General features: G+C 36.1%; 2 protein-coding genes across 4 annotated transcripts in view; both read left to right on the forward strand.

Annotated features, from left to right (window-relative positions):
* CARF (calcium responsive transcription factor) overlaps positions 1–9311 on the forward strand; it is a 100201-nt gene extending 90890 nt beyond the window's left edge. For both annotated transcript variants that reach the window (XM_043577523.1, XM_043577526.1), the window contains 2 exons: positions 7758–8192; positions 9132–9311. The gene's annotated coding sequence lies outside the window, so the exon portion shown is untranslated. The remainder of the gene's footprint in view (positions 1–7757; positions 8193–9131) is intronic.
* The window catches only part of NBEAL1 (neurobeachin like 1), a 171203-nt gene continuing 155117 nt past the window's right edge, over positions 9312–25397 (forward strand). For both annotated transcript variants that reach the window (XM_043577516.1, XM_043577517.1), the window contains exon 1: positions 9312–9414. In XM_043577516.1, coding sequence (XP_043433451.1) covers positions 9364–9414 — 51 coding nt within the window. In that variant the 5' untranslated portion in view covers positions 9312–9363. The remainder of the gene's footprint in view (positions 9415–25397) is intronic.

Raw genomic sequence — 25397 nt, forward strand, 5'->3', positions numbered from 1 at the left:
CAATGAAGACTGAGAATTTCCCCAAAGTAAGGACAGACACCATATCACAGATCCAGAAATCTCAGAGAACACCAAGCAGGATAAATGCCCTCCCAAAAAAGCTACACCTAGGCATATCATATTCAAACATTAGAAAACCAATGATAAAGAAAAATCTTGAAAGAAGCCAGAGGGGAAAATATACCTATCTATAGAGGAGCAAAGATAAAAATTGCATCTGACTTCATTTCAGAAACCATGCAAGCAAGTAGAGAGTGGAGTGAAATATTTAAAGTACTGAGAGAGGGGCACCTGGGGGGCTCAGTCGGTTAAGTGTCTGACTCTTGATTTCAGCTCAGGTCATCATAGTTCATGGGTTCGAGCCCACATTGGGCTCTGCACTGACAGCGTGGAACCTGTTTGGGATTCTGTCTCCCTCTCTCTCTCTGTCCCTGCCCCTCTTGCTCTCTATCTCTCTCAAAATGAAGCTCAAATGGATAAACATTAAAAAAAAAACAACAAAAAGGAAAAAGAAAAAAAATAAAGCACTGAAAGAAAAAAACACAGGTAGAATTCTGTACCTGTGAAATTATCCTTCAAAAGTAAAAGGGAAATAAAGACTTTCTTAGACAAAATAAATACATAAATAAATAATAGAAAAGGGAAATTCTTCCCTTGCAAGAAATGTTAAAAGAAGTTCTTCAGAGAGAAGAAAAATGATAGAGGCCAGATACTCTGGTCTACATAAAGAAAAGAAAAGCATCAGAGAAAGAATAAGTGAAGGTAAAATAAAACTTTGTTTTTCTTATTTTTAATTGATCTAACAATTGTTTAAAATAATAGCTACAATATGTTCAGTTATGTGTGTTTATGTATATATGCATATGCATGCTTATGTATAAGTGAAATGAATAATGCAAGGGATGGAGAGAGGAATTGGGAAATATTTTGTTATTATAAGGCTCTTGCAATGCCTGTGAAAAAGTATAGGGTTATTTAAAACTGGATTTGGATTAGTTGTAAATGTATATTGCCAACTCTAGGCAACCACTAAAGAAAAAAATAGAGGAGAGGAAATGGAATTATATAAACTATTCAGTTAGGGGCACCTGGGTGGCTCAGTTGGTTAAGTGTCTGACATTAGCTCAGGTCATGATCTCACGGTTTGTGGGTTCAAGCCCCGCATCGGGCTCTGTGCTGACAGCTCAGAGCCTGGAGCCTGCTTTGGATTCCTCTCTCTCTCTCTCTCTCTCTCCCTCTCTCTCTCTCTCTCTCTGTTCCTGTCTTGTTCCTGCTCGCTCGCTCTCTCTCTCTCTCTCTCTCTCTCTCTCTCAAAAGTAAACGTTAAAAAAATTAAAAAAAAATAAAAGAAAATATTCAGTTAAAACCATAAAAGGAGGAAAAAGTGGAAGGAAAAATAGGAACAAAGAATAAGGGCAACAAATAAAATCCAGTAAAAAAGATGGTACATATTAGTACACAATATCAATAATCACTTTAAATACCAATTGGCTAAATACACTATTTAAAAGACAAAGATTGTTGGGGCAACTGGGTGACTCAGTTGGTTACGAGTCTGACTTTTGGTTTCAGCTCAAGTCATGATCTCACAGTTTGTGGGTTCGAGCCCCACATTGGGCTCTGCACTGACAGTACTCGGAGGCTGCTTGGGATATTCTCTCTCTCTCTCTTTCTCTACCTCTCTCTGCCTCTCCCCCCTGCTCATGCATGCACTTTCAGTCTCTCTCTCTCAAAATAAATAAACTTAAAAAAAATATTTTTTTAATTGTCAAAGTGGATCAAAAAATAAGACTCAACTATATGTCATCAAAAAGCAACCCATTTTAAATACAAAAAGACCCATATAGATGAAAAATAAATGTATGGAGAAAGATAAACCATCCTAACACTAAATAAAAGAAAGCAGGAATAGCTATATTAATTTCAGATAGAACAGACTTCAGAGCAAAGAAATTTATCAGGGATAAAGAGGGGCATTACATAATGATAAAGGGGCCAATTATCCAGGATATAATAATTCATAATTTGTATGTTCTTTTTTAAAATTTTTTCCTAATGTTTATTAATTTTTGAGAGAGAGAAACAGAGTGTGAGCAGGGGAGGGAGAGAGAGAGAGGGAGTCACAGAAACTGAAGCAGGCTTCAGGCTCTGAGCTGTCAGCACCGAACCCATCAACCCAACATAGGGCTCAAACACAAACTGTGAAATCATGACCTGAGCCAAAGTCACACGCTTAACCAACTGAGCCACCCAGGCGCCCCCATAATGTGTATGTTCTTTTTTTTTTAATAAAAAAAATATTTTTTTTAATGTTTAGTTATTTTTGAGACAGAGAGAGACAGAGCATGAATGGGGGAGGGTCAGAGAGAGAGGGAGACACAGAATCTGAAACAGCCTCCAGGCTCTGAGCTGTCAGCACAGAGCCTGATGTGGGGCTTGAACTCATGGACCACCAGATCATGACCTGAGCTGAAGTTGGACGCCTAACCAACTGAGCCACCCAGGTGCCCCCATAATGTGTATGTTCTTAACAAGAAAACATTAAGGGGCATCTGGGTGGCTCAGTTGGTTGTTTCCAACTTTGATTTAGGTCATGATCTCACATTATGGGTTTGAGCCCCAAGTCGGGCTTTGTGCTGACAATGAAGAGCCTGCTTCAGATTCTCTGTCTCCCTCTCTCTCTGTTCTTTCCTGACACACTCTCTCTCTCAAAAATAAATAAATATTTTTTTAAAGGGCGGGGGAGGGGGGTGCCTGGGTGTTTCAGTCTATTTGGTTAAGTATCTGACTTCAGCTCAGGTCATGATCTCATGGGGCTCTCTGCATCGGGCTGTCTGCTGTCAGCCCAGAGCCCACTTCAGATCCTCTGCCTCCCTCTCTCTCTGCTCCTCTCCTACTCCCTCTCTCTCAAAAATAAATAAATAAATAAATAAATAAATAAATAAATAAATAGAAAACATCAAAATATGTGAAGAAAAACTAATAGAACTGGAAAGAGAAATAGATAAATCTGCTCCAAGTATATAAAAAATGGACAAATCCATCAGGCTGACCTAAGGACATAGTTGAACTCAATATCACCATGTTGATCATATTGGATATAGTTGACATCCATCAACTGCTTCACAAAGCAACAGCAGAATACATATTCTTCTCAAGTTTACATGGAAAATTCACCAAGATAGACCTCATTCTGGGCCATAAAACACACCTTAACAAATTTAAAAGAATAGAAATTAGTGGAAAAGCTTTCTCCCTAAAGTCAGGAACAAGACAAAGATGTCCACTCTAACCACTTTTCTTCAAATAGTACTGGAAGTCCTCACCATAGCCATCAGAAAACAGAAAGAAATAAAAGCCATCCAAATGGGTAAGGAAGAAGTAAAACTTTCACTATTTGCAGGTGACATTATACTATATTAGAAAACCCAAAAGTCTTGACAAAGAACTACTAGAACTGATAAATGAATTCAATAAAGTCACAGGATACAAAATCAATGTACAGAAATCTGTTGCATTTCTATACACCAATAATGAAGCAGCAGAAAGAGAAATTAAGAAAATAATCCCATTAAAGTGCACCAAAACCAACAGAATACCTACGAATAAACTTAACCAAAGAGGTGAAATGTCTCCAACTCTGTCCAAGGGAAACTGTATTCTATCTACTACAGTTGAGTATCTGCTTCAGTTGGTAGGTTGTCCATAATGGGAATGGTTGCATGTAGGTTATTATATAAGATATCACTACTTATCAAGTTAATCTAATTAATTTACTTGCTCTGAACCATGATGAAAAAATAACTCAAAGATTATAATTTACCTATGTTAGTCATTTTTTTTAAGTTTATTTATTTATTTTAGAGAAAGACAGGGAGAGAGGGGCAGAGAGAGAATCCCAAGCAGGCTCCACACTGTCAGTGTAGAGCTAATGCAGGGTTCGAACTCATGAACTGTGAGATCATGACCTGAGCTAAAATCAAGAGTTGGATACTCAACTGACTGAGCCATCCGGATGCCCTGATCTATGTCATTATTTCTTTGAGGTGATAATCCTCTGACTGATTTACATAAGTAGTCCAATTGTCTTGGCAGATGTAATTTTCATTGTTAATTAATTTAGTAACATTCTAAGGTTATATAGGTGAAGTGAACTGAGACTCTTAACCCTGTTATCAGAAGAGAAACTATTTGAGTACAGGACCACCTGGTAGATTAGAGAGGGCCATTTCAGTTCATGAGTATGCCTTGGTGAAAATAAAGTGAAACTTTACTAAAATAGAATAGGAAGGATAGAAAGGGAGGTTAGAAATGAGAGCCATACCACTCAACATCAAATTACAGGAAGAACTGCCAATTATGGACCCCAACAGAAAAATCTTAAATTGGAAAGAATCACCAATTACAGTCCCCAGTGGGGAAAGAGGTACATTGCATCTTCTACAAGAAATCAACTACCCCTGCAACTCAGCTAATGAGAAATTGTCATCATGAAGACCCCATGCTTTTGTCCAATCAACTTGCATTCAGAACATTCCTTCCCAACTTCTTCCTGCTTCTCCATAAAATAATATTCCTCTCCTTTGTTTGTTGAACTTACCTATGGTTTTGCCATATTTTGCATGTTCTGAATTGCAATTCTCTATTATTCCTGGATAAAGACATTTTTACTGGATTTGCTTTTAAGGTTAACACATTTTGTCATGAAAATTAGGCCAGAAATATGATTTTAGTATAGCAAGGCCATGTTGTTTCAGAAGGTGACTAACAATTTTACTAAGGAAATATGTTCTTCAGGTGACAAATGTGTTGGCCTTGAGGTCTGCCTGAAGAAAAAGTGGCTATAGCTTCACTGGCGGAGACACCTAAGTGTTGATAAAAGACTCACTCATAAAACCAAAGCTTACCCCCACTCCAGGGAGCTACCAGAAGTCTCAGCACAGGAAGACTTTTGGCATATAGCTGACACTAGATGCCATCTAAATGCAGAATTTGGGGGGCACCTGGGTGGCTCAGTCGGTTGAGTGTCGGACTTTGGCTCAGGTCATGTGATCTCATGGTTTCGGGTTCAAGCCCCGTGTCAGGCTCTGTGCTGACAGCTCAGAGCCTTGAGCCTGCTTTGGATTCTGTGTTTCCCTCTCTCTCTGTCCTTCCCCTGCTCATGCTCTGTTTCTCTCTGTCTCTCAAAAATAAATAATAAAAAAAAAAAAATTGAAAAAATTAAAAAAGAAAAAAGAAATGCAGAATTTGGCAGACTCAAGAAGGGACATGGAATAATAGACATATAGTGAAATAGATAATTTATTCCTTTTATTTTATAGTCTGCAAATATTTATTGGGTGTCTCTTGTGTATAAGACACTATTCAAGGGCCTGAAAGTATATAGCAGTGAATAAACTCCCCGTGTTCATAGTGCTCCCATTTTACTAGGGGGAACTCACAATAGACAAATTATATGTCAGCTGTTAAGTGCTACAGTGAAAAATAGAGAAAGGAAGGGAAAAAAGGACGCTATTCTCTAAAAGAAGGTGAGGGGATGCTTTACTGATGTCTTAGTATGTTTGGGCTGCTATAACAAAATACCACAGACAGTAGATTACAATTTCTTTCTTCCTTTTCTTCTTTTCTTTTTCTTTCTTTCCTCCTCTTTTTCTCTTTCTTTTCTTCCTTTCTTTCTTTCCTCATTTCCTCCCTTCCTTCCTTCTTCTTTCCTTCTTTCCTTCCTTCCTCCTTTCCTCCATTCCTTCTTTCTTTGTTTCCTTCCTTCCTTCCTTCCTTCCTTCCTTCCTTCCTTCCTTCCTTCCTTCCTTCTTTCTTTGTCTATAGGCTGGAAGTCCAAAATAGGGTGATTGTGTGAATGCCATCTTCCAGACTTGTATTCTCACAGAGTTGAAAGCTCACATAGGGAGCTCTGTGAGATCTATTTTATAAGAGTACTAATCCCATTCACTAATGCTCCTCCCTCATGATCTAAGTACTTTCAAAGGCACTGCTTCCTAATACCATCACCTTGGGGGATAGGATATAAATTTTGAGAGGACCCGAACATTCAGACTATAGCAACAGATAAAGTGATTCTTCAGCAGAGGTTTGAAGATTGTGTGTGGACATTTGGGGAAGGAGAATTCCAGGTAGAGGGACAGCTTATGTAAAATCCCTGAGAATAGAATATGCTTTGTGAATTTTAGAAGCAGCAAAGAAGCCATTTGTCTGGTCTGAAATAAGGGGAGGCCAGAATAGTTGGAGAAGGTAAAGAGGTAAGTGTGGGAGGAAAACACAGGTACTTTCTGGTTGTTTCAAGTGGAATGGGAAACCACTAGAGAGTTTTTAGCAGAGGAGTACGTCTTATTTCTATGTTAAAAGACCACTTTGCTTACTGTGTTGAGAATAATGCATGGGTAGGGAGAGTGCATAGGCAGAGGCAGGATGACAAACTGGTTATGAGATTATAATAATCTACAAAAGATTTAGTGGTAACTCACATCAGGGTGGTAGTGGTGGTGGTGTAGGAAAATGGTTAGATTCTGGATATATTTTGAAGCTATAACTGAAAAAATTAGATTGAATGTGAAGTATACGGGAAAGATGGCAAAGATACTTCTTAGGTTCTTGGACAGCACACCTGGAAGAATGGAGTTGCTAATTACTAAAATGGCAGATCCCAGAGCAAGAATAATTCCTCTCCGTTTCCTTGAAGTTTTCATATATTTTCACATATGTTCTTCACAACCAAAGAGAGATGCTGAAAAGGCATAATTGGGAAATAACTACTGGAAATAACTCTCAACTTTGCCCTCTTGCAGTGAAAGCAGGTATTAATAGTAAAGGGGGAGCACATAGCTGGCTGAGGCAGAAGAGAATGTAACTTTTAATCTCAGGGTTGTGAGTTCACGTCCCACATTGGGTCTAGACCTTATTAAAAAAAAAAAGGCTATTAACAAACAAAACTGTAGAGGAATGGGCATGGCTGTGTTTCAACAAACTTTACAACACTAAAACTTGAATTTCATCTAATTTTCAAATATTACTAAATACTATTCTATTATTTAAATAAAAATTTAAGTTTATTTATTTTGAGAGAGACAGAACGAGAGAGAGAAAGAGAGGGAGAGACAGAGAATCCCAAGCAGGCTCCACGCTGCCAGTGCAGAACTGATGGAGGGCTCAAACCCTCAAAACTGTGAGATCATGACCAGAGCTGAAACCAAGAATTGGAGGCTTAACCAACTGAGCCACCCAGGTGCCCCACTCTTATATTATTTTAAAAATACGTACCAAGCAAGACACTCTGCAAAACCTAAAATATTTACTGTTCACAGTTTGCCAAGTTTTGGTACAGATGAAAAGATGGGACATTAATTAGTTGATACTCTTGGTATGTGGGGTTTCATTATGCTAGTTTACTTTTGTATAGAGTTGACATTTTCCTAATACAAAGTTTTTTAAATGTTTAGGTGTACCAAAGGTGATTTATCTTGTATGTCTTCCTTCTCATCCCCTTCCGACAAAAATCTCCTGAAAGTTGTCTATGTCTAGTAAACGCAGCCGTTTGTCTTGTTTTTCTGAAAAAGCAAAAACTCTTCTGAAGCCTTCAGTAGTGTTAAAATAAGCACTTTGTATTGAACATTTCGTGACTGCGGAAGTAGAAAGCACAAGCGAGATTAAGGAAAAGACTTTGTTGTTCTTTTTCAGGGTGTGGGGATAGTTGTCTGTTTTCTTGTTATTATACACTACCAAAACCAATCCCCTTTTTACAGGAAATCAAAACAAACCCCCCTTTAGTGAGCACTCCAGGATTCTCCGCCCTCAAATGAGTCCCGGAAATGACGCCATCAGCCAAAGGCTACCTCTGCCCGGCCCCAGGAGTGGCGGTGTATTAGCGTCAGCACGTCTGTCATCCTACTCGTCCAGCCTGGGAAGACTGACTGGAACGTCCCGGCTGGCGCCAGCCCCCGAATCTTCGGGAGCCCGGTCGACTGCGAATGCGCAGGAATGCTGGGGCGGGGCTTCAAGTCACTCTGCCCCCGGCCTGCGCGACCAATGAATAGCGACTGCCCCGGGGCCGGCTAAATCCTTAGAGGCCGGAGTTATTAGCCGAGAGGAAAGCCCCGCCCTTGTTTCCTTCAGGCCCTCGCTCCCCGCCTCGCGCCGTCGTCGCCCCGCCTCCTCTCGCCCGCCTTCCCTGCTGCGAGGTGAGGTGACACGGCTGGGGAAGGGGGCGAGGGAAGTAAGTTAGACGTCGGCCTGGCGGCGTTGGCGTAGCCCCCAACGTGAGCGTGGTGACGGGGAGCGGGTCGTAGCGAAGAAGTGGCCGCGTGGCAGACGTGGGAGGGTCCCCGGTGCGTGGTGGGGAACGCGCTGTAGAGTCTGTGGCGGCTATGAGGGGGCGAGGTCGACCCGGGTGTGTCCCAGTGCGGTCTGCAGGGCGTGGAGAGCGGGTCGGAGGATGCGGAGGAGCTCGCACTGCACCATTTCCAAAGCTTCTCTTGGCAGCTTGCACACCTTCGGTTTGCCTCTGTTTCCGTTGTCTGGGTTGCGAGGAGGAAATTTAAAGATCCCTAAAAACACTGGGAAGCTTTCCCGGGGTGTTTACCTTGCCAGTGCGTGCTCCTTTCTTCCTGAGGTAGAGGTAGAGAGGCCAGGTGGGCAGGTTGGCTTTCATCCTGCGAGAATTGTTAAAACAAACAAACCAGGAATTCCTCACCCTCCTCCCCACGCCCTGCCCTGCAACTAAACGACAAACATTCCCTGCAAGTCTTAAGCAGACTAGAATATTCTAAGGGATTCTTTGTCTTTGAAATACAGCACTAGTAAGTGTGGCCTTCTTTTTGTTTCTAGAAAATATGAATGGCAACGGTGTTTTGCGGTTTATTATCACTGGACGCATTTTTGGTTATGAGTACTTGTCTCAGGGTCTGCGCTAGAGAATTCTAACTTTATATTGATGTGAAGTATTGTGTTAGCAGTGATGTTTCCCCGAAGCACTACTTTCTGTAAAATCAATCAGTATAAAAGCTTAGCTGGTTGTTTGCAGGAAGTGAAGTAGATAAATCTATAGTTCTGATAAATCTACAGTTTTTATTATGGCCCCTTTTTCTAGCAAACTTTTTGCGTATTTTTGTCTTTCACAGATTTATTTAATCGCCCAACTACCATGATGAAGATAAGTTGGAGTGACTGCTAGAACTGAATTTTATTGATCAGAAGACAGCCCATTTGATTTCACTTATTTTTGTTTTCCCTTCTGCTTTGAACTTTACTGTAATGGCTGAAAAACTTGGAAAATAAAATGAACATGCTGTGGTCGTGAACATAATTTTTTTTTTTTGGAGGAAAAATTAAAGTGCCAGAGTGAAAGCCAGAATGGCATCTAGAGAGAGGCTCTTTGAACTTTGGATGCTTTATTGTACAAAGGTAACTGCTTTCCTTTTTATTTCTAAGTTTTAAAGTACTTTGTTGTAAAATTTTGTGACTGGCCTTATCACTTTAATGCATAGTATTATAGTAATGACCCAGAATTTAACAACATGGATTTTTCTATTTTCCACTTTTCCCAGGTTTGAACACATACACGATACTGACACCCTTTTTAAACCTCTAGGGTGTGGTTTTTATTTTTCTTCAGTGATTTTAAGTTATGTAAGTAATATGACCTTAGCAGAAAAATAAAATATTTTTATTTTTGTGTTTTTCTTTTTCTCCCACAAGTAGGGGTAGGATAGAGATATTTTTATGAGAAGAACATTCAGCATTTTTCCTATAATTAACCTTTTAAATAGTATAAAAAATGTTATTCATTATGTAAAAATGTTATTGATTTGAGGCGGTTACTACAAGCTTACTGATAGTATATTGTCTCATTTAATCCTCACAACAATCCTGGGAGGTGGCTATTGTACTTATCCCTTTTTACTGGTGAGAAAATTGATGCAAAAATTAAAGGGGCTGTTGAGAAGCAGAACTGCCTGAGTCAAGTCCATGTTTTTATCCAGGATGATTCCTTAATATTTTTTATTTTCTCATTCAAAAATAATGTTTTCTGTCTTGGTCTTTATGTGATGTTTTACATGTTAACTTTGATATTAAGGAGAAGGGTACTGAAAAACATGTTTTTCAAGAGAGGAGCTACATTACTGCTTTGAAGATACTGGCAAGGGTCAGAGAAACATCTCTAATTTACTGCTTAAGTTACTTTAAGTCTGTGGTGAAGTTCTCAAGTCTCAGCTTCTGTTTCTGCATTATCCCCCTTCAGACTCCTTTTTTATACTTTCAGCTTTTTAAAGAACAAGTTATTCTTTAACAAATGATCTTAGTTATCTCTAATACTAAATTTTAGAGGTCACCCTGGAATTTTCTTTGACTTCCTGGTTTGGTATTTCTTATAATTAGTGAAGGATATACTTTGAAATGTTTGATACGGATTTTTAAAAAAGCTTTGTAGTCTTGTGTAATTTAATGCCAGAAATGTGTTTTTAAAAATAGACCACTCTTCTAATAAAAAAGGAATTGAATTCACCACTTTTGGAAATAGTCACTAACACGTGTCAGCCAAAAATTAAAATGCATTTTAGTATGAGTGGTAGTTTAAAAATGACTTATTTAAAAATACATCAGACATACTAGATTTTACATTTTCAGAATGACAAAAGTTAAATGCGATTACATTGTCTTATTCATTACTTTTTTTGTTTCTAGGTGGAGTTAATGTTTTGTCACTGTGCTTATTCAAAAAATGGTATAGGGGTGCTTGGGCTGGCTTAGTCAGTAGAGCATGCTACTTGTGATCCCAGGGTTGTGAGTTCGAGCTCCACGTTGGGTGCAGACATTATTTAAAAATAAAATCTTTAAAAAAAAAGAAAAGATAGTATAATTTGGCATATACAGGTTTATTCTTTATAATTTTTAATATAAATATGAATCCTTACTCTTTTATGAAAATGTCTAAGTAAATAATGAAGACCCTTCATGGTCAAATTTTGAAGCCTATTTTTGGACAGGAAGATAAATCCCATTTTTATGTTTGAGTTCGTTGTGTACTTATTAAGATTTAAACTTTTTCAGCTTTTTTCAAAAATTGTTATTAAAATAATGATTTTTATGTTTCATTAGTTCATGTTTAAACTTGTAAGCTAGATGACAATTTTCTTTTCTACAAACACTTTGAATTCAAGTAGTTTCCAAACATACCTCATACATATAACACTTCTGCTCCCTGGTGAGGATGATTGCCAGATACCCAGTTGTTCTCCATACTTCTCTCTAGTCTTAGTGCTCACTCAAGCATATTGCCCTTCTAAACACGGGATTGTTTTTTTCACCTAACTTTTAAACTCTCTTTTTACACCTTTGATGGGCTTTCAGACTACTTCAGGACTCCTCAGATACTCTTTTAGCTCCAACTTAGACTCTTTCTGGGCTTGCAGTTGTGAGGTCTAGTTTTGGCTCTGCTCCTGTTTTGTTTTGTGACCTTGAGCAAGACTTACCTCTTTGGGTCTCACAGTTTCTCATTTTTCACGTAAGAGTGTGTGTGTACATATGTATGTGTGTGTACAGCGAGAATGCTTGCCTAATTTATCATTAAGGTTTTCATTTGTTTTTTTTTGACCTCTGAGGGACATGCATTTATTTTGTTGTCCTTCTTATGGATTGTCATATAGACCTTTTTAGTTCATCTTCCTTTTTAAGTTTTTTTAATGGAAGATTTGAAGTGGGCATAGAGAAGATAGTATAGTGAACTCTTTTGTATCTGTCACCCTGCTTCAGTAATTACCACTTCATGTTCAGTAATGTTTCATCTGTAACCTTCCACTACCCCTGAATTATTTAAAAAAAATATATATATATATATATTTTAATGTTTATTTATTTTTGAGACAGAGAAGAGACAGAACATGAATGGGGGAGGGTCAGAGAGGGAGGGAGGCACAGAATCCAAAGCAGGCTCCAGGCTCTGAGCTGTCAGCACAGAGCCCGACGCGGGGCTCAAACTCACGGACTGTGAGATCATGACCTGAGCTGAAGTCAGATGCTTAACCGACTGAGCCACCCAGGTGCCCCTATATATATATATTTTTAACATTCGTTTTTGAGAGACAGAGAGTGTGAGCAGGAGAGAGGCAGAGAAGGAGACACAGAATCCAAAGCAGGCTCCAGGCTGTCAGCACAGAGCCTGATGTGGGGTTTAAACTCACGTACTGCGAGATCATGATCTGAACCGAAGTCAGACGCTTAACCGATTAAACCACCTAGGTGCCCCTAGATATACTTTTAAATATTTATGGATAAGATGATGTTGTCTGGGATTTGCTTTAAAATAATTCAGGGGTAGGGGCACCTGGGTGGCTCAGTTGGTTAAGCGTCCGACTTTGTCTCCGGTCATGATCTTAAGGTTCGGGAGTTTGAGCCCCCATCAGGCTCCGTGCTGACAGCTTGGAACCTGGAGCCTGCTTTGGATTCTGTGTCTTCCTCTGTCTCTGCCCCTACTCTGCTCACATTTCTCTCTCTCTCTCTCTCTCTCTCTCTCTCTCTCAAAAATAAAAATAATAAAAACATTGAAAAAATTTAAAAAAAGTGTATCTAGAAAACAACTCTTAAAAACATAAGCACAATACAGTAATTCTTTAAGTCATCAAATATCTGCACAGTTTAAACTTTCCTGGTAGTATCATAAATGTGTTTGTTTTCCTGCTGTTTGACTCAATATTTAAACAAAGGATACACATCATAGTTTGTTGAAAATGTCTATTAAATCTTTTAATCTATAGGTTCCCCCTCAGCATACTTTTTATTCCTTCTATTTATTTGTTGAAGAAACCAGGTTTTGACATTAAAGTTTTCCTCAGTCTCAGTTTTGCTGGGTTTAATTCCTTCATTTTAATTAATTGTTTCTTTTTTCCTGGTATCTGCAAACTGGCAGATATAGAGACTTGGCTGATTCACATTCTGTTTGGTGGGGGGAGGCTAGAATAATTCATGTGTCTCCACTATCAATGAGTTATACCTACATGTGGTAATTATTTCATTAGGAGTTTACAAAACTGATACTTCAATTTTGTTATTTCATTATTAGCAGAACATATAGAGAAATGTCCCCTCATCAGTTGATGACAGTTCCTTAAAGGGAAGGCAGGCAAGATAGATACTTGATTCTTTCTCTTTGTTTTCAGAATAATGACTTGATTTACTTGCCTCCTCCCAAGTTGATCGGTTATTTTTCTTGAGTATCAAATTCATCTTTACTGATTAAAATTTAAATATTGTCTACCATTTTTCTGCCCTAGTTGGTGTGTTATCCATACCAAACATTATATACATATCTGATTAAAGAAGATGGCTTCAAAGACTTATGAAGGTCAGCTTCCAAGCAATAAGGTTAGGACATCCTCCATATTTGTCACAGTGCTGACCAGCATACGTATTTTGCAGTGTCTTAGCCATAGATCAATATTAAGGTACTATCCTACTGTTTCTATATAAGGTGATATTTTAAAAGTTGCCACTGAGAATTATAAAAGTTGAGTAGTTGTTTAAATAGGGTTCTATCAGAAATAATGCTTGGATAATACTGCTTAGGCAAAAGAAAAGAGAATGTATAAATATGTTTTCTACCTGTTAGTCTGGGTTCATTTGTAAACCTTAATGCTAATGATTAAAGTCTTTCAAGTATGATTAAAGTAAATTACTGGTTTCAGTTTTTGGCAGATGGCTTCTCATGTATGAAACTTCATATTTGAAAATAATTTGGGTACAAAACTTGGCAGTTTGTTTTTTTAACCAAACTTTTCAGGTCTAACTTTTCACTTTCTCCTTCCAGGAACACGATTTAATTGCATTGTTAGAAACATGCATCTTCCTACTAGGTTATTTGTTAACCTCGTGTAGTTATTGTATAATATAGGCTGGCTGATTTCTGAACACCCAGTATTCCTGCTTACTATAGATTCTTTTACCAGCTTATGTAGTCTGAACTTTTCTTGTCTCCAAATGGTCACCCAGAGTCAAGGATTTTATTAACAGTGCATTTCATATAGCTCTTATAAGTTAAACATTAATTTGAACATGTTTAATCACGTATCTGGATTTTAGTTTAGTAGTTAACTACTTGTTGTCTAAGCATACTTTTCTTGTCTGAGTATATTTTTCTTAAGTATTGAAGGCAAATTTGATTTGCTTTTTAATATCTAAAGATTTTTAGGGGCGCCTGGGTGGCTCAGTCGGTTGAGCGTCCGACTACAGCTCAGGTCACGATCTCGCGGTCCGTGAGTTCGAGCCCCGCGTCGGGCTCTGGGCTGATGGCTCAGAGCCTGGAGCCTGCTTCCGATTCTGTGTCTCCCTCTCTGTCTGCCCCTCCACCATTCATGCTCTGTCTCTCTCTGTCTCAAAAATAAATGAAAATGTTAAAAAAAAAATTAAAAAAAAAATCTAAAGATTTTTAGTTCATACTATCTATAGTAGACATCATGTTATTCCCTGTATCCTTTCACATTGTTTTTTCACATAATGTGTTTATGGTAAGAGAGACAGTGCTGAGAATGATTTTCATCTCTACATCATCCTACATCATCCTTTTTGGAATTCATATATTGCAAATAACGACATGTATGTATCATAAAGTCCATATCTCAACTCCCCTTGGATAGGCATTAAGATATATTTCTGTTAAACATTTAGTCTCTTGGGAATGCTACAGTTGATCACCAGACTATGCAGAAGAAAAACTGAGCCTCTCAAATTGTTTGGTAAGATTAAGTTATTTTTGTTCTGTGTAACAGTGGAAAGTATCAAATACATTAAGTCACTAAAAAGATACAGGGTAACTCAAAAGCATCATGACATTCGAAATGTGGCAGTGTGGGTTAAAATTCAAGGTTCATTTTTGTCATTTGCCTTTTTTTGTTTTGTTTTTTGATGCTAATTTTACACTGAAAAATTTTATGAAGCTACAGAATTAGAGCCAAGATTTAGTCCCAATTCTGCATCGGATCTTAAGGAAAAACCTAAAAACAGGTTACATAATTTCTTCTTGTTTTAGTTTTCTCATCTGTCAAGGGGAAAAAAATAACTGTTTTTTCATCTGTTTCAAAATTGTTGAGAAAAAAATGAATTGATTTTATTTAAATGTACTGTAAGGGTAAGAAACATAAAATGTAGTCTTTATTAGTAGTTTTAAGACACATATATGAGTTCAAGAGTATGTATCATTACTTCCATTTTGCCTTTATTTAAGATAATAATAGAGAATAGTATTCTCACCTTTTTATCTAGTGATGAAGGTATACCCCTCAGTATCTTAATTTTTAATCATTTTTTTGTTGTTTGTTTTGTTTTTGTTTTTTTTCTTTCAAGCATAGTGCTTAATTATTCCTAATAATAATATGAAACTTTTTTACTCTAAACCAAGTTTGTTTTGAACCTCGGTGATGCTCCATTTCCTGCTGTTGCCCTTTGTCCTGCTATATCTGGAATATGACTGAAATAGATAGTTTTGCAATGAGCTCAGAGTAAACTTCCTTTTCAGAATAAAAGTTTTGCTTCATAAAGAAAATAGAATATAGAAGTATTTTATTCAGATAAAAAAGCAAGTACTTCTTTTTATACATAGATTTGGAAAAAATGAACATAAACTCTTCTAATGAAAAAGTTACAATTTAATTATAATCCTAAATGAACTATTTAGTAAGATGCCTTAATATACATCAACCCTTATAATTAGTCTACATTTAATAAGTCTCCAGTATATGCAAAGTATAAAATGGCTTTTAATTTTCTGTGGTTTAATAATGACTTTTAATGTAAGGAAAGTAATGTTTGACCTTAAGCAAAACAGAGAAAATTGTTAGCAACTCAGTGGTAGTGCTTACCAATTACGTGTTTGTTTTAGGAAATGTGAAAGCAAAAAATGAATATTTTATATTAGCAGACATGGAAGTGGCCTTTAGGAAAGGAATATTAATTACTTTTGTGATTTGACTTGAGCTTATGTACTACTATAAAAAGTTTTAAGATGCATGAATATTTCTTATTCTTTCCTTTTGAATATCAAAATTTAAATTTCCCTGGTAGAAAGTAGAATTGATAGTACTTAAATGTGTAGAAAGAGCATGAGTGAAAGATAAAACTCTAAAATAATCCTCAGAGTTTTTTGTTGGCACATTCAGGTTTAATTGGCAATTATTGATGAGTTATATGAACATAAGAGAAGAAGGCCATAGTCAGGGAGTCCTACAGAACATTATCATTTAAGAGAAGGATAGAGGAAGAAGAGTTCGTAAGGAGTTTGAGTGGAAGGACAACCAGGAGTGAGTGGTTGCCTCAAGTAGAGGGCTTTTATACAGAAGAGAGTAGTCAGTACTGTCATTCAATCTGGCAATAAATAAAAGCATTATGGAGCATATATTGGATTTGATATTTAAGAGATTATTACTGGCTTTAGCAAAGTAGTTCTTCAACAAGTGGGGATAAAGATGTTAAGAATACAAATCGCCACGTCATTAATTTTTAAATTAATTTCAACAGGCTTAAAATTACTGCCAAACTGCTGCTATTAAAGTTTGAGAATGTTTACTTTTGACTTTCTTCTCTAGCCAAGGACTTTTATTGGTCTCTGTACCACACTTTGCGTGGCATGATTTTAGAACATCTGAAAATTTTCAGATTGCCAAGATGTCATCTGTAATATGAAAAATACAGCTCTACAAATTGAGTAGTCACTGATGATCATTTAGTAGCAATGTGAATGTGACCACTGAAATTGAGTACTAGTTACAAGGTAGTCAACTTTAATATGTTTAAATTAACTTGAAAATTAATAGAAATGAGAACACAAACTTAACAAATTTTTATATGAAACTTACGGACCCAGAACTATTTCTTATAACTCCCAGAGTTCTTGGACCTGTTTCAGAAACATAAGCCTTGATCACTATCTGACATAATGCTGCTACTTTGCCTTTTTTCCATCTTCCTTTCCCTATTGCAAAATTACATGGCAAATTTACTACAAGGGAGTGAAATTTGGAACTAAGAATCTAGTTTATCAAAGTCTGATTTTTTGGTTTCAATTATTCATCTCTCTTCTATATACAAAATCTACTTCATGCCCAGTTTAAGAACTTCAAAAGTCTCATCCAATCATGGTATCAGTTGAAATCCAAGATCTGGCTCAATTCTGGTTTTTATTGATACTGAAACCTGTGACCTCAGAAGATGCTATTGATATGTACCACCCATAAATCGAATATAGAGTGGTGAAACTGATATGGGAATGCCACAATAAAGACTCTTGAAAAAGAAAGAATGGGAGGCATATAGGAGGCTTTGATCCATAGCAGTTCTGAAACCTGGGCAAATGTTGCCTGGTCCTTTTACCTTCAAAGAAGGAATGTTTCATGATTTGATTCTGGTTGTTTCTTGGGAGTGGCTGCACAGGCTCCTGTTCTCTATTGATCTTCGTGCTATACCTTTTCTATCATTCTTTTGGTACATCCAAAGGGCATTGGAGACTGTAGTTTCTTGTGACTGAACAACTTCCTCATCTGGCTTCTTGCATATAGGAAATCCCTTATAGAAAATGGGGAGTCCACTTTCTAATTCTTCTGCCTTCACTTGTTTTCTCTCGTCTATGTTGTCCAATAATTCCAACATGATGTTCTGTAGTATTTGAAATAAAAGACATACTTGTCTCCTCCCTCACTGTAGTGGGGAAAAGGCTGGGATTTTCTATTTGGTTAGCTTCAGACTTTGGGACTGAGATGTGTATGTATAACCTCTTTTACTCATAGATGACATTTATGGTAGATAAATGATGTTTTACTTTATTCATTTTTAGGTATACTTTTGACATTTCTATTGCAGATTTGCTCAATTACAATATATTATAAAAGTACTTTTGTGTGTGTGTACATGTTAAGATGTGGATGATCAGACTATTCCTGAGTTCCAGAAAAATAGTAAGACTTAGTGTGAAAAGATCATAACTTGCTTTAATCATTGGTAGGTAGGAGTTGCCATTTAAAAATTCTCCTTCATTAGAATCATTATGAATCATTTGGAAGCAGGTGCTGCTGCATTTAATTCTCAGTAGTCCTTCATTTTAAAATACGTAAAATACAATGCTTATAGGTCAAAGTTTAGTGCCTTGTAGTTTATGAATTTAAGTGTTTGGCCTATCTACTTTTCTGTTTATACTCAGAGGCTTTCACAAAAACTTTTGATATATTTTGTGAAAATAGAATTTTTTTCTGACAATTTTATTCTGGTCATTCAAAATTTTTAAGATGTGGGTTATTATGTAAAATGATTGAAATCTGCCATAATTCCTTTGATGATGTCAGAATTCAGACAATAATTAGCAACACTGATTTCCTCATCTTTTCCTCATCTTTTACTACAAAGAATGGAATTCACTTTATAATATGCCACTTCTCTTTTATTGGGGAAGCTCTGCTTTTACATATATTTATATGGACTATACTGTCCTTTAATGTTTATTTGTTTTGAGAGAGAGAGAGCGTGGGCAAAGGGTAGAGAGAGAGAATCCCAAGCAGGCTCTGTGCCATCAGCATAGACCCCAACATGGGCTTAGTTCGAACCATGGATCATGACCTGAGCTGAAATCAAGAGTTGGACACCTAACCCAGGTGCCCCTGGACTATATTGTCTTCTAAAATATTGAAAATAACTTGTTATTACCTATAAGGAGTATCAACATTTTCTTTTATGTTTAGATTCAAGCTCGTACTCACAGTGAACCAGAGGATTAACTGATCCATGCATTTATTTGTCACAAAAGTCATTCAGGCATTTCACAACAGTTTCTTCTGTAAAAAAAAATGTAGTTTTGGGACACTTGGGTGGCTCAGTTGGTTGTGTCCAACTCTTGATTTGGCTCAGGTCATGATGTCAGTCATGAGATTGAGCCCCACATCAGGCTCCATGCTGGGCATGGAGCCTCCCTAAGATTCTCTCTGCCCTTCTCCCCTGCTTATTCTCTCTCTTACATGCACTCTTTCTCTCTCTCTCAAAAAAAAAAAGTATTAAAAGTAGTTTTGTATTATACATTTAACTACATATAATCTTTCCTGACATTAAACATTAAACATTTAAGTAGTAGGAGAGATCATTTCTATTTTAATTTATGATATCATTATGAGGTGAATTATACATTTATTGAATAATTTTGACTTAGGATTTTTGTCAAAATATATTTAAGTACAGTTTTAAAATTTTAGTTTTCTTAGTTGAACCTCATTTTAGGGATAAAGAATATGAATTTCTAATTTATTATGAAAAGTAGTAATGTTTTATGCTGGGATTAAATTGTTTTTTTAATTTAAGATACAAGTTAATTATGGAAAATACAAACATATAGCAAGTAAAATTTCATTCAGAGATTTTCAGTTAAAGTATTTTATGGATGTGATTGAAAAGTCTGTGTTAATTATATTTACTACTACAAATAATATTAAGATAATAAGTTTGAAAAACTTCAACCTGACATGAAACTTCAACATTATTTTAAACTTTTAAGCTCCACTTAAAAAGTATCAATGTTATAGTTAGTTAATACATACATAATGGTAGGCTCTTCTTTTTTAAAGAATTTACTGTAGTCAGGGTCACGTGGCTGGTTCAGTCAGAAGAGCATACGACTCTCAGAGTTGTGAGTTTGAGCCCCATGTTGGGTGTGAGCTTATGTAAAAAACTGAGTTAATTAAAAAAATCTTAAAAAAAAAAAAAAGAATTCAGTTTAGTCCAAATCAACTAGTTACTGGGTACCTGCTGTATGCACATGTTATTTACTGTAATTTTATCCCTTTAAGGGTATATTTTCCTCTTAAAAATTTTTGTTTAATAAACTTTTGGAGCAGTTTTAGATTTATAGCAAAATTAAACAGGAAACTACAGAGAGTTCTTTTGTATTCCTGTGTATGCACAACCTTCCTGGCTGTCGACATCCAATCACTTGACTGATTTCCCAAAAACACCTGAACCAGAAATTTCTTTATCTACCATGTGTGAAACTTCAAGATGAACACAAAATTAATGCAACAAATCATGTTCTACTTAACATTTCAATATTCCAGACGTTGGCTTTTTCAAGTCTTGCTAATTTTAACTGTGCATTTTCTATATTATGTTGGTCAAACCTGGAACTCCATCAGTTATCTGAATGACTAGGTTTTTTGTTGTTGTTGTTTGTTTTGTTTTTTTGTTTTTTAAAGAAATACCTAAAGTAAAATTTGAAACCGTTCTCTCTAGGGATTGGTGTATTTCTAAGCCTACTTTTTATGTAGACCTCTATTTGAATATTGCTTCTTATTTTATGTTAAAATGACTTCCAAATCTTTCAATATATGACAGACTTGCCTCTTCAAAATTCTGTATCTTTTATCTGTTTAATTGACTGACTTCATCTGTGGGCCTGCTTTTCCAACTAAAGTCAGTTTTCCACTTAGATTGTAGGCCTTGATGTGAGACCTTAGGGAAAATTGCTTAGAGAGATAGGATTTTGTCAAGATTTTAAAGAATAGATAGTAGTGTAATAGTCACAGAACATGTTCCAAGCACATATACATTATACAAAGGAAAAGTGACCTAGTAAAGACAATCCTTTTGGTAGTAAATTAAGCCAGGTTGTTGGACCAACCCTTTTTCTGAAAGTCATTTACAATTCTGAATAAAATTTAAGAAGCATCTTAATGGCATTGAAAAGCTTGCAAGCCTGTAAGGCATTATGAAGCTAAATCTTAGTGAAAGCAGGAACTTAGATACATGGAGAATGGAAGCCACTTTTCCTGGTGAACTTGAGCCTTTGTTTTCATGGTCTTGTGGATGGAAGAAAGCAAAGCCAAGGGGCTAATCAGAGTGAGAAGTCTAAGATTTCCCCTTATGACTCTCAAAGTTGTACACCCTTGGGGTAAAAATCAACTGAAAGCCAACCCACCTCACTCTTCCACCTTCACTTTGGGGACTCCAGGGAAAAATGTCTTTGTGTTAAGCAGAGTCAAAAGGTGAAAATCCCTGAGATGATGTTCCCACAAGTTGATGCTTTTATGGATTTGCAAATCAGATGTATCCTTTGTTCTAGTTCAAAAAGCCTCAAGTCATGCAGACTAGTCTGGTGCTTGGTAAAAGCAAGTGCAGTCCCTTTGGAAGAAGAAACTTTGAGTGCAGATACCAAATATTTTTTCAAATTGCAGCTTAATACTTTAATTCATGATATATGAATCAACCATACCAGGCTCTCATTGCCTTGAAATTTCTTTCATCTTTTCCAAGGGATTTGGCAGATACTCCTGTCTTCATTTGCATTAATTGGCATGTGGTAGCTAATTCTTTGGCACGTATTTCTGTTTCCTCTGTTTGAGTATATCTCCCATTATCAACTTTGTAAAGCACTTAGCGGTTGCCTTGCCATAAAACATAAAATTGTGATTATTTCTACAGTAATGAATAGTTGTATCATTAATGTCAAATTATACCCTGCTGCTCTGTTTTCATGCCTTTTTTGCATACACAGTAACTTCATTTTATTGCCTAATCATAGTATAATTTTTTTAACATTTTGAATAGCAGTTAAACTCAACATGTAGTACTATGTACACAAATCTAGTAAAAGGTTATCGATATGAAACACCTGTTACTAGTTTTGCACAGGCATTGACAAATGTCTTAACAGCAGTCTCTCAGCAATTGTAAGATGTATTTAGATTTCAAAGATACCAAAACGTAAAAGAATTTTAGAATCAAATGTGATATAAAATGTGAACTTTTACAAAGAGTTTTTAAAAAAAGAATAGACTGTCTAGAAATTGGAGGGGAAACCCAATAATTAAAAACCAGTGAATGTGGTTAATATGAGTTTAGACAACTGAAGAGAATTAGAGAATTGGAAGGGGGAATCCTAAATACTTTTTGAATATAACCTAGGGGACACCTGGCTGGCTCAGTCAGTTAAGTGTCTGACTTCTGCTCAGGTCATGATCTTGGGGTTCCTGAGTTTGAGTGCCATGTCAGGCTCTGTGCTGTCAGCTCAGAGCCTGGAGCCAGCTTCAGATTCTGTGTCTCCCTCTCTCTTTGCCCCTCCCTGGCTTGCACTCTTGTCTTTCTCAAAACTAAATAAACAATATATATATTAATATATATATTATATATATTATATATATTAATATATATATTATATATATTATATTATATATATTATATATATAATTGGACTCTGTAAAGGAGAGGAGATGAAGAATGAGACAAATGTAGTATTTGAAGAGATTACAGGTGAGAACATTCCAGGATTAATGAATATCCACTGAATTTCAAACAGCATAAGTAAAAATAACTCCATTCCAAGATACAGCATAGTGAAACCGTAATGGTTTTGCAGAAAACCAGAGAAAGGGAAAAATCTTAAAAACTGCCAGAGAAAAATTCTCTTCAAAGGGATGACAGATTAATAGCTGATTTTTCAGTAATAATGGTGGAAGAGGAAAAGGTCAACATCATTAAAGAAAAAACTTACCAGTCTGTTATTTCCAATCAATGAAATTTTTTCAAAGAGGAAAGTGAAATAAAGCCATGTTCAGCAAAACAAAACTGTTCAATTAACCAGGAAAATATAACAATTTTAAATTTGTGTATACCCTATAAATAGTCTCAAAATAAAACAGGCATTGACAGAATTACATGGGTAATTCTGAACATTACCAAATTCTGAACCCAAATGAACATATGGGTTTTTTTTCTATTTGACTTGATTTAGTAGTTTTTTTTAAAACTTCAGTAACTGATAGATTGAATAGACAAAATATCCATAAAGATACAAGATTTAAACAATAGGATTGACAAATTTGATACAAGGGATTTATGTAGAACACCATACCCAATATACATTCCTTTCAAGCACACAAAACACTTACAGAAATGTTACAGGAGACCTTAGAGCAAATTTTAACAAATTTCAAATGATCAAAATAATAGAGTATATTTAACAATGAGAAGGAAGAAATCAATAACAAAATAGATTAAAAAGGAAAATTTGGAGGCCATGAAACACCCTTTTAAATAAACCTTTGATGAAAGAAAAATAAAAATTAGAATTTTGGGGGACCTGAATGATAAAACTATGTATTTTAGAACTGATAGGAAGCAGCTATACATTACTTAGGAAAATTTATGGCTTTAAATAAATACGTTTTTTAAAAAGGCTAAAAATTAATGACTTAGACGTTTGAGGTTGCCAACCTTAGAGTCCTCTCCTATGTTGTACCAGGGTTCTCTGGTGACCAATAGAATTTGGCAAAAGTGATGGTATGTCATTTCTGATATTAGAAAAGACACTGTTATTTCCATCTCAGTTACTCTTTGTTTTCTTGGATCATTCACTTGGGAATGCCAACTGCTATGTCATGAGCAGTCCTATGTAGAGGCCCATTTTGTGAAGTACTGAAGCCTTGCCAGCCACCACATGAACGAGGTTGAAAGTAGTTCTTCCAGGGGAGCCTGGGTGTCTAAATTGGTTAGGCGTCTGACTTGGTTCAGGTCATGATCTTGTGGTTCGTGAGTTTGAGCCTCGAGTTCAGCTCTGCTGACAGCTCAGAGCCTGGAGCTGGCTTTGGATTCTGTGTCCCTCTATCTGCTCCTCCTCACCTCACGCTCTGTGTCTCTCTCTCAAAAATAGATCACATTTAAAGAAACGGTTTTTAAAGAAAGTAGTTCTTCCAGCCCAGTCAAGCTTTGCTATGACTGCAGCCCTATTTGACATCTTCATTGTGATGAAGGCTCATGAGAAACTCTGAGCAGGAACCACCCATCTGAGCTGCTTTTGAATTCTTGATCCAAAAAACTGATAAGATATTGTTTAAGCTCCTAAATTTAATTTGTAATGCAGAGATTTATTATTAATATGCCATCCATTTAAAGAAGACAAGAATAAACCCGAACAAAGTAGAGTGAGGCAAATTGTAATGTTATTTTTAATGTGAAAATTCTCATTTATTTTTATTTTTTTATATATTGCAGGAAATAATATGCATATAAGAAGGCTGACATAAAAAGGGGTGTATTTAAATTTTTTTAAGTTTATTTATTTTGAGAGAGAGAGCACACATGTGAGCATGGGAGGGGGAGAGAGAATCCCAAGCAGACTCTGCACTGTCAGCATGGAGCCCGATGTGGAGCATGAACCCTTGAACCATGAGATCACGACCTGAGCTGAAATCAAGAGTCAAATGCCTAACCAACTGAGCCATCCAGGTGCCCAGGAGTACGTTTAATTTTGATAAATCGTTATTTATTATATAACATCTTGGGATGAATGGCATAAACATAATGTGTAAGTGGATATAGTCTTACTTAAGAACGTGGAAATGAGATTAAGTTAATAGCAGTTTCTTTTGCAAATCTTTCTAGTAGTAATGGTGATACAAGGAAATTAGGAGGTTTATTATAAAAAAATTACTCATAAAATACTAGATCTAGAAAATGATGATCAGATGTACCTTCTGTATGTCAGGACATACATAGCAACACCTATGTAGTATTTTTTGCCAAAAAAAAAAGAACCTAAATTTGATAGTTTCTAGATCTACTAATGAATTGGAAATATAGAGGGCCGAGGAACATGTCAAATGACCTAAGAATAAGCAGTCAGCAAAGTCCTAATGTGAGAAATACTATTTCACAAATGACCCAGTGTCTTCAACCAATAAATTAGGCCAAAAAAAAGTAAATGTAATGGAAACCCATAGGTTTAAATAGAGCTAAAAATACACCAACCAAATGCAATTTGTGGACTTTATTTGGGTCCTGATCTTATCAGACTGTTAAAAAAAGAATATTTGTAAGCAAATCAGGAAAACTTGAACAGTAACTGATATAAAGGAGCTGCTGATTTTTTCAGATGTGATAATATTTCATATTTTTTAAAAATTCCTTTTAGGAATGTGTTTTGAAATATAGATGAAATGAAGTTGTGTTTGTTTCAAAATGATCTAGTTGAGAATGGGGATATAGGTGAAACATTGTTCATGCATGATTTGATAATTAAAACTAAGTCATTATACAATTCTCTCTACTTCTAAGTATGTTTGAAATGTTGTTTAATAAAATTTTTTTAGAAATTAATGAAATAATACATGTAATGGAAAAGATCAACCAAATAAGTTGTGTCTTTGATAAAACTAATGAGTCAGGAATATAAGGTTCATGGTTATATAGTTCTTAAAAATTTCACATTATAACTACCACTTCCAATGCCATTCACAAGGCATATTTCATCTTTTTAAAAAAAGTTTTGTTTAATCTTTATTTATTTTTTGAGAGAGAGACAGAATATGAACAGGGGAGAAGCAGAGAGTGAGGGAGATGCAGAATCTGAAGCAGGCTCCAGGTCCTGAGCTGTC

The sequence above is a fragment of the Prionailurus bengalensis genome, chromosome C1, assembly GCF_016509475.1.
Source record: "Prionailurus bengalensis isolate Pbe53 chromosome C1, Fcat_Pben_1.1_paternal_pri, whole genome shotgun sequence".
Taxonomy (NCBI): domain Eukaryota; kingdom Metazoa; phylum Chordata; class Mammalia; order Carnivora; family Felidae; genus Prionailurus; species Prionailurus bengalensis.